At 35.6% G+C, this 14,411-nt stretch overlaps 1 protein-coding gene and 1 long non-coding RNA gene across 6 annotated transcripts in view; one reads left to right on the top strand and one right to left on the bottom strand.

Annotated features, from left to right (window-relative positions):
• The window catches only part of LOC126848602 (telomerase-binding protein EST1A), a 95,986-nt gene that overhangs the window by 24,957 nt on the left and 56,618 nt on the right, over positions 1-14,411 (bottom strand). For all 5 annotated transcript variants that reach the window (XM_050589596.1, XM_050589597.1, XM_050589599.1 and 2 more), the window contains exons 20-23: positions 9,709-9,827; positions 7,263-7,366; positions 6,862-7,035; positions 6,159-6,362 (exon numbers count right to left, since the gene is read on the bottom strand). In XM_050589596.1, the coding sequence (XP_050445553.1) occupies positions 6,159-6,362; positions 6,862-7,035; positions 7,263-7,366; positions 9,709-9,827 (601 nt within the window). The remainder of the gene's footprint in view (positions 1-6,158; positions 6,363-6,861; positions 7,036-7,262; positions 7,367-9,708; positions 9,828-14,411) is intronic.
• The window catches only part of LOC126848628 (uncharacterized), a 69,707-nt gene that overhangs the window by 45,503 nt on the left and 9,793 nt on the right, over positions 1-14,411 (top strand). The gene's annotated exons all lie outside the window — the stretch shown is intronic.

Below are 14,411 nucleotides of genomic sequence, written 5' to 3'. Positions count from 1 at the left end.
CCGTAAATTAGGGCTCTTTTAAGTACACCTTAAAACACGTTTACTCGTCAAAGCGTGCAGAAACTACAAAAACACTCGTTGAATCGCAATACGAAAAAAGGAAACCGCCAAAGCAAAACCGAGAAGATCCGCCTCTCCCATCCGTTAGGGAGACAACGTCGTGAGCGTGAGAGATCGCTTCGCTTTTTTTTTTTTTTCTTCTTTTCTTTTTGAGGCACGCGAGTTAAAACTTTTCAACCGTCTTCTCGCGTTCATCACCAGAGGCGAATTTTAGATATACGCAATACGCGTAGGATCTTCAGAGTGTAATGAAAGACCGCACAACAAAAAGATACACAAAATTATAAGTATTATATAAATATTATAATTAATTATAATAGTACCTAACTTTTTGCGCTCTCTTTAGATTATTTGGCAAGTTTGTTTCACAACAATTATTTCATCGACATAGATTCTCATAATTGAAAATTGTAATTTAATCGTGCGGTTAGGTCATCGAAAATTGCTTCATCCAAGATAATTTTCAACGCTATTTTTTATCTCCGTCTTTTATAACTGCCAATTAATCCTCGTCAATTATTAGTTTTAATATTCTCGTGTTGCATATTCGGATTTTTTTTCGATTATTCTCCGAAAAAATATTGTTTCATCTTTCCATTATTCTCACTTTTTTTTTTCATCATAATACGCACGTAACAATTTAATTAAATTCATTAAATTAATTTAATCAATTTAATCTCATAATTAAATAATTTAACGTTAATTTATTTTAAAATAAAATAAAATGTAATATAACAATAAGAAAAGATAGTAAGCCAAAATGCCTTCATATCATTCACGATGAGATTACGACAAGCTATGGGGCTCTAGAACCTCGGTCGTTCATCCATGTTAGAAGACGCCACTCCTCATAACTTTATGAATGTTCGCGATCTAGTAACAGAAATATAGGGAGAGAGAAAAGAAACGATAGAGGTGCGCGTAGGAGAAACGGCAGGATGGAGATTCCAGGATAACCTTCGCATCCGCGGTGGAGAATACCTAGAGAGAGAAAAAAAGAGAGAGAGAGAGAGAACTCTCGGTATATGAAGCGGATTTAATTGGCGTAATAAACCTTTAAATAGAAGCCTCGCACATAGAGGAGCGAATGGCGTGTTAAGAGATCGTTGAAGCCGTTTTCTACCTCTCGTGAAGCCAGTTTAAATATCCCGAGATTCGCGAGTATACGTTTGGAACGAAAGACTCGCAAGGTATCGACGCATAAGAATGCGAGGGATCGTAATAAATTAATAGCACACTTCAGAATGGGGTACGTAAGCGATTATTTCATCAGTTTCGCCTTGAGAGTGCTTCAACGCACGTGCGAAAGTCACGTTCCGGCACAAGGTAAGCTTCAATCAAATAAACTGTTATTAAACCGCCATACTAATTTATTTATTAGAGAAATAAGAAAAAAAGAAATATATTGCTATATACATAATATAAATTTATTTAACATTTTTTTTTATATATTCAGCATAATTTCCTTCTATGTATGTGTGTGTGTGTGTATGCGGGTCATAACTTTTTTTTCTTTTTTCAATTGCAATTTCAATTACTTTGAATATTACGTCATGTATTATCTATGTTAAATATTTTTCTTTTAGTTTTCTCTTTTTTTTAAATTTTTGTAAATATTTTTCTTTTAATTTTTTCTTTTTAAATTGCTTATAAATAAATTGAGTCCATCTCTAAAAGAAAGGAAATGAAAGAGAAAAAGAGAGAGAAAAAGAAATAGTTATTCCGATATTATAGCAATTCCGCGGTGGAAATTAAGGCGCAATCTTGAATAGGAATCAGTACACTCGTAGAACCAATATACGCAGATGAAAAAAAAAATGTCTCGAGGAAATGAATCGTTTCTTGCAACATCCTTCGGGTGCGTTACCGTTATCCCTCTCTTTCCGTTCTTTTTCCCATAGATCGCGCCCGATCATCTCTACGTCGTCCGACCGCAACGAGAGGCGAACCCGTTCGATATTTCAACAGCGGGACACAGGCGTGGCGAATGCTTATTATGTATAGAGCTAACCCATTTCATATTTCAAGCAGCATGTAAAATGCGTACTAATATATCGTACCTCTTTCCCATTTTTTTTTTTTTCATCAACAAACGAGTTTTGACATCCCGATTTTAGTCGAGTCTTGAAAGAACAAATTTATTTATATGTCAAGAAAAATGGAGTAACATATTTTTTTCCTCAAAATCGATTTAATGAATAAAATAAATAATGTCCTGTCACACTCGAGCAATTATTATAAACGTTCGGATCTTCCAAAAAATCAGAAGAGACTCGCGAGAAAAATATGAATCTCTTTTATGAGAAATAAATATTCGACAAAAGCGAGAAAAGGAGAAAAGAGAGAAAAGTTATTATTAGATATCCTTCGTATCAAAAGAACCCGTGGTCAAGACGTATTACGATGTTATCCTGAATCCGTGAATCATACATGGTTCATCGACCAAGCATGACGGACCATGTTGTGCACAAAAAGGAAATATAATCGAAAATCACGGACAATGCAAATGAAGGATTAATTGGTTACGGAGTTAGTGATACACAATGTAAATTCTGGTTCGCAAACGCAATTCGTTCGCGTCGCGATAATGCTATTATCACTAAACACAACAATTAGACGAATCCCGGCGGAGAGCTTTTTATCCGTTTCGTAAATTGTCTCTTTTTTTTTCACGTATATAACAATAGGAAGGGAATATCGTTTTAATCGACGTGACCGATGGGGGTTTACAGCTTCTTCGGTGAGAGAATGCAATAAGCATATGACGAGCGACGAACGAAATGCGTATTTGATTGTGCGACCGACAGGCAAAAAATCTCCGCAAAAAGTTATCCCATGTAACGTGGCTATTTGCAAAACACGCGACTTTCAAGCCGTGCTCTCGTTTGGCACACATACGAGTAAAACGATCGGCGGACTAAAAATAAAGATTTCATCGCAAGATAAAACTTCTCTCAATATGAATTAATATAACCCATCGTTTATATACATATACATATATTGTGTAATTAGAGATAATAAGATCTAAAAGAATAAAAGATAAAAGATCTAAAAAGAATTGGATGCAGACAAAAAAAATTGATATATGTTTTCTGAATTTTATATCCTTTGAATTTAAGTAAAAGAGTATTGATTATGAATTTTTTTTTATATAAACTAATCTATAGATTTGATTTATGTAAATAATATATTATCTTGTCAAAACTTTTTTGTTCGAAAAGCGACTAATGTAATTTCTCACGTAACTGACTTACAATTTCAGATTACAGTTACTGATTCTGGCGTTACGGGAATTATGAAATCAGCGTAACATTAAAAACATTATGTTATAATTGATTAATTAATTAATTAATTAATTAATTAATTAATCTCTCCGGAAAAACGGTATCTGCCTCTCTCTTTCGTCTCGAAACAAGGCTCGGCCGAATTTAGATCCTAAAATACGGTAAAATTGAAAAATTATCCAACGAGCGACTACTAATGTAATCTGGTTTGGAATTCACGATTTAACCGGTTCGCAATATTCAACAGTGTAACACACGCGAAATTTCAGCGAATTAATTTGCGTTAAAGTAATTCGAAGCTTGGCAAGAATGCAAAACGCAATTCACTCGACTCGAGTGGCATAATTTAGAGTCACCGTTGTCCGCGGAAAAACTGGTTCCAAGGTATTACGCGTGCAACAGGACTGTTCTAGATCCCGAGACAGGTTCATTCAAGCGTCAAAAGTGACCTGCGGATTTCAGACGTTATCATAGTTGATTTCAGCGACATAGTATTCCGATGACGTTAAAAGTGAGGAACTTTAACCCAAATTTTCGTGAGAAGAACTATCTCTTAAAGAGAGACTCGTGCAATCATGTGTATATGTGGAAGATTATTTAACTCTCGAAAAATTATAGTATTAAATCATATAATATTCTATTTTCATTATATTCTCGTTGTACATACAAATATCGAATACCAATACAAATATGAAATATATTATAAATAAATAAATACATATAGATAAATAAAAATAAAATATGTAAATAATGTATGTATATATATATATATATAATAAGTAATATATATATATATATATATATATATATATATATATATATACATAATATATAAATAAATAATAATGAATAAATAACATATATAATAAATGAATATATGAGTTATAATACTTTGATGCAATAATACAAATATACGAAACATAAATCTGAAAAAACTGTATTTTACGATAGGTATATGTATTCGCGATGCAGTTTTAAACTCTGTGAGTTCTAAAATCTTCTATCGAGAAAACAAATTGTACAAAGAAAAAAAAATTGGATTTGCGGAGTATAAATAGCCCATAGAAATTTAACGTAGGTCGTTATCGCGCCTTGCAGAAGGAAAAGCCGATCGAATGTGGAAACATCCGAGTAAAAAAAAAAAAAGCACAGTATCCGCGAACCGCGCAGAAAGACGGCTTGCGATAAAACTGCATGGGGCTGTCGAACAAACTACCGACAGCTACGATAGGACGGTTATTTATTTCGGCGAGGTCACACTGGTCTTCCATTGAACTTTATCCTCGAAACAATTCTACGATCGAGAGCTACGCGGGGCCGAGACTCGTATTTTGTCTCCAGTTTCGTTCCCCGATAAAAGCGTCGGTCGAAAAATTCAAGAAATACGAGAAATTTATAGCGATTTTTTAGATACCGTGATGAAAAAGTTTGATTAAGCTTGTATTTTCTCAAGGAGAAAATTCTCGCTAAATTTTATAGTCGCAGATCATAAATCATAACGTAAAGATAAAGTAAATTTATTTACTTCTGATTAATGCGTTTTGAAGTTTTCAATCGTATTTTTCATTAATGTTATTTGTTTAATTAATAAATATACATATATCAGTGCTTGTAACTTCAAAAAAATGAGAGTTATATCCACGCGAAAAAAAAAAAATCGAGCTGAAGAACAGAACAATCGTGCATGTACAGGATCTCTGGCCAGCCTACTCCTTTCCCTCGTTGCTTTTTTTTTTTCGAGAAGAAAGATATCGCTCCATGAAGGAGAGAGAGTACGTGGCCGACCACATAGTATGCACAAAATCCGGCCCCAAGCTGGGGTAAGATAATAAATATGCAAAAAAGAGGAGTTTCGATGCCGTAAATAAAAACGGCGGGCTTGCGTGCTGTGCGAAAGTCTGCGGTGAGAGAGGATCGCACGATTCGAAATAAAAGGACGGTAGGGCAGAGAAGGGTGGTATGACAGGGGATGGAGGAATGCGAAAAAAACGAGAAAGAAAGGGGAAAAGGAGGATGAGAAGAAGAAAAGAGGTGCAGCATCTTCTGTTCCTTTCGCGTGGTGGCAAACGCGCGTTATAATCTCTTGATTTAGTTTGACTTAGCCACGTAGAATATATTTCACTACATTGTCGGCTTTTTCAAGACGAGAAGGCAGGTGGACGACAAGGAGAAAAGCATGGCACAGACGATTAAATTAATAACGCGTGGTAGACAATTATTTAACAGCGATATCCATAAACGATGGATATCAGCGTGAGCTAAATTTCGAACAGGCAAGATTGCTCATTGAATTCCCAAATTATTAAAAATTCAATCGTGCTCGTTTAATATAATAATTTGCATAGATTTAATGTGATGCGTAGAATTATTTAATCGTTTTCTTATAATAAGAATTCCAGTCTTTATAAATATTAAAGTGTATATATTATTATATACACGGAGATGTAATAAAATTTTTTTAATCTTAATATTTCAATATTTTTTCTAATATTATATATCAACAATGATCATATCATGACATATAAAAATAAACTTGCACGCGTATCTCGTCGCCACTCTGTACGCATAACGTTCGATTGAGCAAGGATTGAATACCGATAATCGAGGCAATATTATTAGAATTTTCTATAAGCGTTTATTATATCGTTCATAGCGACAATGATCAATTCAAATAATTTTAAGCCAGACAATTTCGAGGTAATAATGCGTAATATAAGTGGCGCTTCATTACGACGCAATTTTATCGCGTCGATGGATCGATACATCATTCCCGGCTATGCAGGATATCAACTGTGAGATGTTTCTCGTACTCACCTGAACCCGTTGTCGATGTCGATCCTGTTTCCGCTGCCGCCTCTCCAGTTCTTCCTTCCTCTCGATCAGCGACCTTATCTCGACGGCCGCCACGGGAGTCGTCGTATCGTCAGGCACATTGCCACACGAGGGTAATCTTCTCAACGTGGAAATCGGCTCCTCCTCCCCTTCGCTGTAACTCTCCACCATGAGCTCCGAGTCGCTCTGAAAGTGAATTAATTCCGTTCCTGGGATAATGAACCGTGGCAGCGATCGGATTTAACGGATTAGAAATTCCGGAGAGGTAAATCTCGATCTTTACTTTTCTGCTTCAATGTAATTACGAGGTACTTTCATGTAATTGTTTTTATTGTTATTAATAAAGTACTTAATTTAATTAATTTAATTTTTAGTTTCTTAATTTTTATTTTTTTTTTCTTGATGATTTTTCATTTAATTAAATTAATTAATTCGAGTTATTTAAGTAACTGAAAACAATTTTCCTCTTCTCCGCTGCAATATGTAATATTTATATTTTTATTATTTTATTATTATTATTATATATTGTATCAAAAAGATAGTAAAGACAAGATATTTGAAGATATAAAAACTCTCCTCGTCTCTTTCATCTACTTCGAATCCGGAAAATTGAATCCGGAATCCGTGGGGCTCTACATACGCGCTTTCTGCGGGTAACTAAGATTTACGACAGTTACCAACATACCTGTGTCGGCGGCGAACTCGGCGAACTCGTGCTCGAAGCCTCGACCACGGAGACGTATTCGCTGACGCCGGTTTCGCTCTTTTGCAGTTTCAGCACCGGTGTCTCCAAGCCGCACAAGAACACTTGACCGAAGAAGAGGATCTTGCTTATCCTCAGACACACCTGTGCCACTTCCTGAAAACACATCGCGAATTTATCCCATGACAAACGCGGAAAGATACCTTCACGGTGACACTAATATTCTTCACATACTAATATTCTTTTCCAGACTTTGAAATTTTTCTTAAAATATTCTTCGTTCTTTTTTATAAATCTAATTATAAGTAAAACAAGCAATATTCTATTTTCAAATTTATTATCAGTAACAAAAGCCCGATCTTATATGACGTAATGTAACTTACCATGTCTTCCGTTTTCTCCACGTAGCAAGGATCTTGCGGATTCAACATGAGCGGCGTGAATCCTGCCAAGGTGACATCCTCCGGCAATTTTACGAGCTCCAGGTCTAAAAAGCAAACGTAAAAATTCGATACGATCTGTATGCACGATGAAATTCTTGCATGAAATTCCGCGATCGTGCCAAATCGGATCCTTTTGCAGAGGAGGGGATCCTCCATGCGGAGAAGGATTGACCCTGAATTTATTCGCAAAGATCCATATCACGTATCGCGAAAGGAGCTCAGATGTTTATGCAACGCGCCTTAGAATCGATAAAATGTGATCGCATTCTGGCGACCGGTCATCTTTCGCATCCAGCATTAAATTCTGCTAATGCAATATAAGCATAAAATAATCCGCGATGCAAAAATTAAATACAATTTTAAAGAAACTTTTTCGTATGCAGAGAAATCCCAGAGGAATATATATTAAAGTTTTTTTTTAAAGCATATTTTTATAATATTTATAAAAGTTTAATCTTCTCTCTTATCTTTCAAATAAGAAATACAAACACAATTTTTTAGCGTTTCTAGATATATCAAAATGTTGAGATATTTAAATTTAGATAATAACAAAAAAAATATGCCACGTGTTTATTATCTCGTTGATGATTTTCGGACAAACAGGCAATAGCTATGTTAACGCGAAAAACTGTAAGAGAATTCACGACTGTGAACTTGACAAACTTCTCAATTCCAGTCAGCCAGTGTGATCAGTCCTACCTCACCGTGTGATATTCATTATGAGCAACGCGCGCACTGACGTTTAGTACGCACATACTCGGTTTAGAGGTAAGTATACCGTGAGCAAGGACGCGCCGCGAAACTAGAATGCTCGTTTCCAGGCGACCGGATCCGTTGGAAGACCTAGTTCGAGACCAAACTTCCGATCAAATGATCCACGAAAATAGAAACTGGTGATCCGATGAAAGTAGGAAAATTGATCGTGCTTTTCTCATGAAACTCGTACGGGTTCATTCGCCATCATCAGCTGATTTCGAGTTTGATCTACCAATAGTAGTCGCCGGCTTCTACTGAAATTGGCAATTTTCAAGAGTGGCCAACTTTTAACACTTTTCCTATAATGTAGCGCAATGTCTCTTTGCTTCAGAAAAAATTCAGAAACATTGACGTAATATTACGTAATATTTCTTCTTGAATTAAAACTAATCAAGAGAGGCTATATGTATTTGTACATTGTTGCTTTAAAATGATAATTAATTCCACATAAAACCATCCGCAATCTGAAAGGCTTAACGGTACCACTTGGTCGAATGTATCGACAAGATGCGTGCTAGATGCATGTATACAGAAAAATCAACGGAAGACGTCGTCGAGTTGTCTCAAGATGTACACGTGAATGAGCTTCGGGGCAATGCAATTTGTGTATTCATAACGTAAACGCGGCGAGCAGCATGTAGTGGCTGATGCGGCTCGCACGCATGCTGAAAGACTATTGGCCACACGCTAGTAAACGGCCGCAAGAGAATGGCACTGCAGTGGTCATGTCGAACGTATTCACCGTTACGCAACCGTCGCGCCAGCTACCTACAGGTCAACAGACCGGTCACCGACTTCGTAGGCACTTCGAGGAACTCGCGACTTTTTCGATTAAGCCTCCAGGTCCAGGTCTGCCCGCTCGAAAGAATCGCTCTCGCGTTGCTCTCGGTCGAGCAGCCCCCGACTGCCTCTCGTTTCGCGCACTTCAAGATCAAATATTGGTAACTTGCGTTCGATCTTCGAGATACATTTAAGAGATCAGGCTACTTTAAAAGATCAAAAAATCGATCTTTTCTATATTTTGTGAAAGTATATCTGAAGAATATATCTTATTAAAAAATTTACAAAATCAATGCAATTATGATTTGGAATAGGAGAGCGCACGGGTTTTCAAACAGACCATATTAACATAGTGTTTAAAGATTAATAAAAATGTAAAGCATCAATTTCTAATATTTTTTATAAAAAACTTCAAACGCGTTTTTCTCAAAAATACTGCTTTCAAAGTTGGTCTCACAAATATCTTGTAGATATGGATCAAGTATCAATTTTTTGTTTAATATAAAAAACTTTTTTTGAAGATACTGAATCTAATTGAAATTTAAAAAATTAATATTTAATATTTGTCAGGTCTTGAAAAAACAAAAATATTTCAAAGAAAGCTAAATATTCAATTTAAAAATATTAACATACTGTTTAAACATTAATAAAAATGTAAAGCAGATCAATTTCTAATATTTTTTATAAAAAATTCCTAAAAATTATCAATATTTTATACTATTAGAATAAATTGGGCCCTTAATTTCTCAAGTCTGATGATTTTTTAATTACTTTTGTAGCATGATTTTTTTAAAAAATCGATGCAAAAATTATTTATCGCGCGCAAGGGAAAGACTAGGAACTAACATACCTTTATTCTCTTCGCGATCTTCGGAATCCTTGCCCTGAATCAAGGTCATCCTGGTATAATTTAATTTTTCTAAAAGATTCACCATCGTTGCCAACCTGGTCCACGCATCTCCCGGCGGCCTGTAACATAACGAGAAGATCGAGTTGAACATCCTCTTTAAATTTCATGATAACATGCATCTAGAATGAATCGGGAGACTGAAAAAATCGCCCACGGCTTCATCTGTCACGATAAAGATCCCCAATAATTTGGCAAAAACTCTCAGAGAAAGACTGGATTCTCTTCTAATATATAATTTAAAGACGAAGGAAAAAATTCTCAATAATATCAGGGCCAAATGTCGAATTTATTTTCTGCGCGATTAAACACGCGTCACTTCGAAGATTGAGTCGTCGAACTATGATTTGTAATTCGCGTCGCTTTAAGATGATAATTCTTAATTCCCCGAAGTATATTTTTTACTGAATTCTTCCTGACGTTACTTGACGCCACCGTGGCGCCTTAAAAGGCCGACGACCTCTCCTTTATATCTCCGGTAATATTCGGGACTAATTTTCTACGGATTTCAGATTCCTAATTATTGTTTTTGTAAGAATGACGGCATAAATGCCCCGAAAACTCGTGAGGTACACCGGCTGTGTAAACAACACTTGCTCAAACATTTGCTTACAAAAAAAAAAAAATTAAACCGGGTAATTTGCTACTTGATTTTCTTCGCTACTGGCACTGACATAAGGTAAATATTTTCAGTTTCTGGATCATTCGTCACGCGAAGAATATTCCCGCCGCAGGGTACGACAATTACCGCGACATGACCAAGAACCACCGATGGAATTCTGTTTGCTGAAAATACAGTCTCGATGCACCGCACGAAGGTACATCGAGATATCCGCGGAGATTTTGCGGTTTCGGAGAGCGATCACGATGCACGGCGTAAACGCACGTTCTCGAATTTTCGCACGCCTTCGCGTGCGCGATTTCGCGCATTTACGACGAGATACATAAATCCGAGACGCAATTGGCCGGCTAGCTAATACAATCTACTTGTAAATTTTGTAAAAAATTTTTCTAAAAATTTTTTAATCCTTGTGAAATTTTTATTCAAAATTCTAGATAAAAAGAATATTTCAATAATTTTTTTTTTTTTTTGTACAACTTTCTAAAATAAATTCTTTTATTGCTTGCGTTTTCCAACGCTTACTCAAATAAGAGAAAAACACAGAGAAACTCTTTCAAGTACTAGATTCGTAAATGTATTGAAAAAAACTGAATAACTTTCATAAATATTTTTCATTTGCATATATAATAAAATTTTCCTTCTGTCAGTAAAAATTACAATAAAAAAAAAATGTATTGCAATTAATATTTTTTGTTAAAACATCGAATATATAACACTAAAATATAGATATAATTTATAATATATTTTAAACACATAATCCACTTGACTTACCGACTGTTCACAATATGAAAGCAAAATTCTCAAAGAGAGAATTATTTTTTTAATTCCTTGAATCTCAGTAAAATTCCATAAAAATTCTCTGATTTTTCTAGATACAAGTAATCCCTGAGAATTCCAGATTTGCCATATTTTTTTCAGAGAATAGACATCCTATAATATTTATATCTGACCTTTTGTGTCGCGCGAAGAAAACGAGAAAACGTCGCAAGTCCTCGCCCGCGAATATGATATATCCCCGCGCGACTATTCATTATCAATGTCGAGAATTACACATTGGAAATTATTTGCGATGAGGGAGAGCCGCGTAATGCGCGCGCGGCGTATAATAATAATAGATCACGGATTTATACGTTTAATGTACTTGGCGTACGCGACCGGCGGCGGCTCGTTCCACTGACGTTATTAATGATCTATCTACGGCGTATGAGGTACCTATACGTTTCCGTTCACCACTTCCGTGTTACTGTAAAGTCAAAGTCATCCGCTAAATTAAAGACCCAGTCTACTCTAACAATATAAACAATTAATAATTTAAAATACATTTTTTTTTTTTAAATATTACAAATTGATCTTTTTGGCGTTTTTATATGTTTTTATTGGTGTTTGAATAGTATATCAGTATTTTTAAATCTTAGATATTTAGCATTTATTTGTCCGATACGAGTGTAATTATCTAAAATGAAAAAAATCGATTTAACTTTATTCCGTAGAATATTTTTGAGATACTGAATCTAATTGAAATTAAAGAAATAATATTTATTATTTTTCTAATCTTCAAGAAATGAAAAAAAAATTCAAAATTTCAATAAAATTTAAACATTTAATTTTAAAAATATATTATTTTATCATTTTTCAATTTTTTCTCATAAAATTAGATTCAATATCTCAAAAATATCCTACGCAATAAAATTAGACCGACTTTTTCTATTTCAAATAATTACACAAAGAGCAGCGTGTCATACTGTTGTTAAGCAGAAGTTCATAATAGATAAAAAAAAGCTAAATATCCAAGATTTAAAAATATTGTATTGTCATCAATGAAAAACATATGTAAAATGTCAAAACTGTCTACTTCTAATATTCTTCAAATAATTGCTAAAAATCCATTTCTCATTTTATTGTACAAACATGAAACGATCATTTATATTTTACATTTACAATATACGTCACAATTCCGATGATAACGTGTGAGAGGAAAACGCGCGAGAAGAGACTTCTTAATCGATTGTTTAATTTCGCGACGGTTTCCGGCGATTAATCGATCAGCATCGTAAAGGTCATCGGTTAATCGCGTCCGTTACGGGACACGGATCGCGGAATCCACGTCCGGCATCGACGAGAATTGTCGCTCGGATCATTCCAAGCAACCGACGAACAAGATCGAGAGAGGATCGGCGGTTGCGTCCGTCGTGGCGTCCTTGCCAAGGAAACGTTTGACTCACGTAATTGTTAATCGCTAACAATAATTAACCTATCGCAGCCGGATAGTAGCTGCTAGAATTAAGCACAACGTCTCGAGAACGAGACGTTGCGAGAGAAGAAAGAGAGAGATAGAGAGAGAAAGACAGATATAAAGACTGGAGGAAAAAAGGGGAGGGAGCCTTGAAGCTCTCGTTTAATGGACGGTAGATTGCATCAGTCGGACAAGCGTGACTCTTGCGCGCTCTTTTCTCTCGCTCTTATTCTTCTTTTATTTTATCTCATTAGCGAAACTCGCGCCGAGAGAAGCGACGACGCGCCGTGCGTCGATAAGATGAACGGGATGCTCTCTCTCTCTCTTTCTCTCTCTTTCTTCCTTTCTCGACGTCTCTCTGCACGAAGTGCGCGCCAAAAAGTATTCGCTCACGCTCGCGGATGATCAATTCGAGACGCGCCGACCCGATCTCTTTGTGAAACGCATTGGTCCTTGGGGGCGGCCCTCCAGCACCACAGGACACCGGATCGGGATTTCCCCGTGCTTTTAGGTTCCTTATTTAGCGACGTGACTCAGCGCAGGGCACGTCTGTCGCTGCGCTGACAATTCGGGGATTCAACAGATTCGCGAACTAAGAAGCAAAATTCAAATCAGAATTCATTATGAGTTCGAGCAAGTAAAAAATCATCAAATAAAATTGAATTAATAAACACATGTTGCTAGATCCAAAAATCTTCGTAATATTAGAATCCATGATGATTGTATAATCTTTTAAAAATTATCCCAAATCATTCTTTAATTCAAGATTGTATTAAACATTATTATAATTATTATATATTGTGCATATATTATATATTATTATAGTATTATTACATTGTATTATAATACATTTTATACATTTTTATTATATTTTTTATTATATTATGCATTATATATCTTATGTATTATTATATATGTAGATAATATTACAAATTTGTTTCAATTTATTGTATTTTGTTTTATGCACATATATAAGTATGTAATGTAATAAATATATACTAAATATATAATAAATATGTATATATATGAAATTCCAGGTTAACAAAAATTTAAGCACAGGCAAGATTTTTTATAAATATATAAAAATCTTTACGAATATATTCGCTTTGTTTAATCCGCTCTTAATTCCTGCAAATTCCCCAATAAATTTTATCAATTTTATTTTAAATATATTCAAATATGACAATCGAGTATCAGTGCCAACGCGTTGTAATCTATGTTTTCTAAAAATTCGTCGACCAAGTTACGGTTCCTGCCCACGAATTATGAATTAGATACGGAATGTGGAATGTTACGATCACAAACACATGTCGCACCATGAGACCGCCGCGGGTGTCGTCGATGTTTTTACCTGCGAATTTCTCACACCGAGGCATCGATTCGCCGAGACATCACCGCGCGAGGAAAATTAATAGTCCGATATAACAGCCATAATTCAAAACACCTCAAGTGTCAACCTGAATTAATAGTTGCTACGCGCAAGTTGGCGAAAGCTATCCTCGAATCCCCCTCCCCCTCTCTCTCTCTCTCTTTGTCTCTCTTATCGACCCATCTCTCAGGGGATTAATCCGTTTGACAAAAGCGGAATGTGGACCATCCTCTCTCGCGCATCGTGCAAAATTCGCGCGATCTTGCAGAGAGTTGAAATTAGAATCGATGCGGTAATAATTAAAGCGAGACAGTAAATTATGCATTCGCGACGAAGCGTGATGGAAATAGTGTGCCGCGAGTACCTGTGCTTGGGCGCGCGACGAGGCGCGAGAGATCGAGACTCGATACGATGTAGCGGTT

This window comes from Cataglyphis hispanica, chromosome 4 (assembly GCF_021464435.1).
Source record: "Cataglyphis hispanica isolate Lineage 1 chromosome 4, ULB_Chis1_1.0, whole genome shotgun sequence".
Classification (NCBI taxonomy): domain Eukaryota; kingdom Metazoa; phylum Arthropoda; class Insecta; order Hymenoptera; family Formicidae; genus Cataglyphis; species Cataglyphis hispanica.
This window is presented reverse-complemented; position numbering and strand designations above follow the sequence as displayed.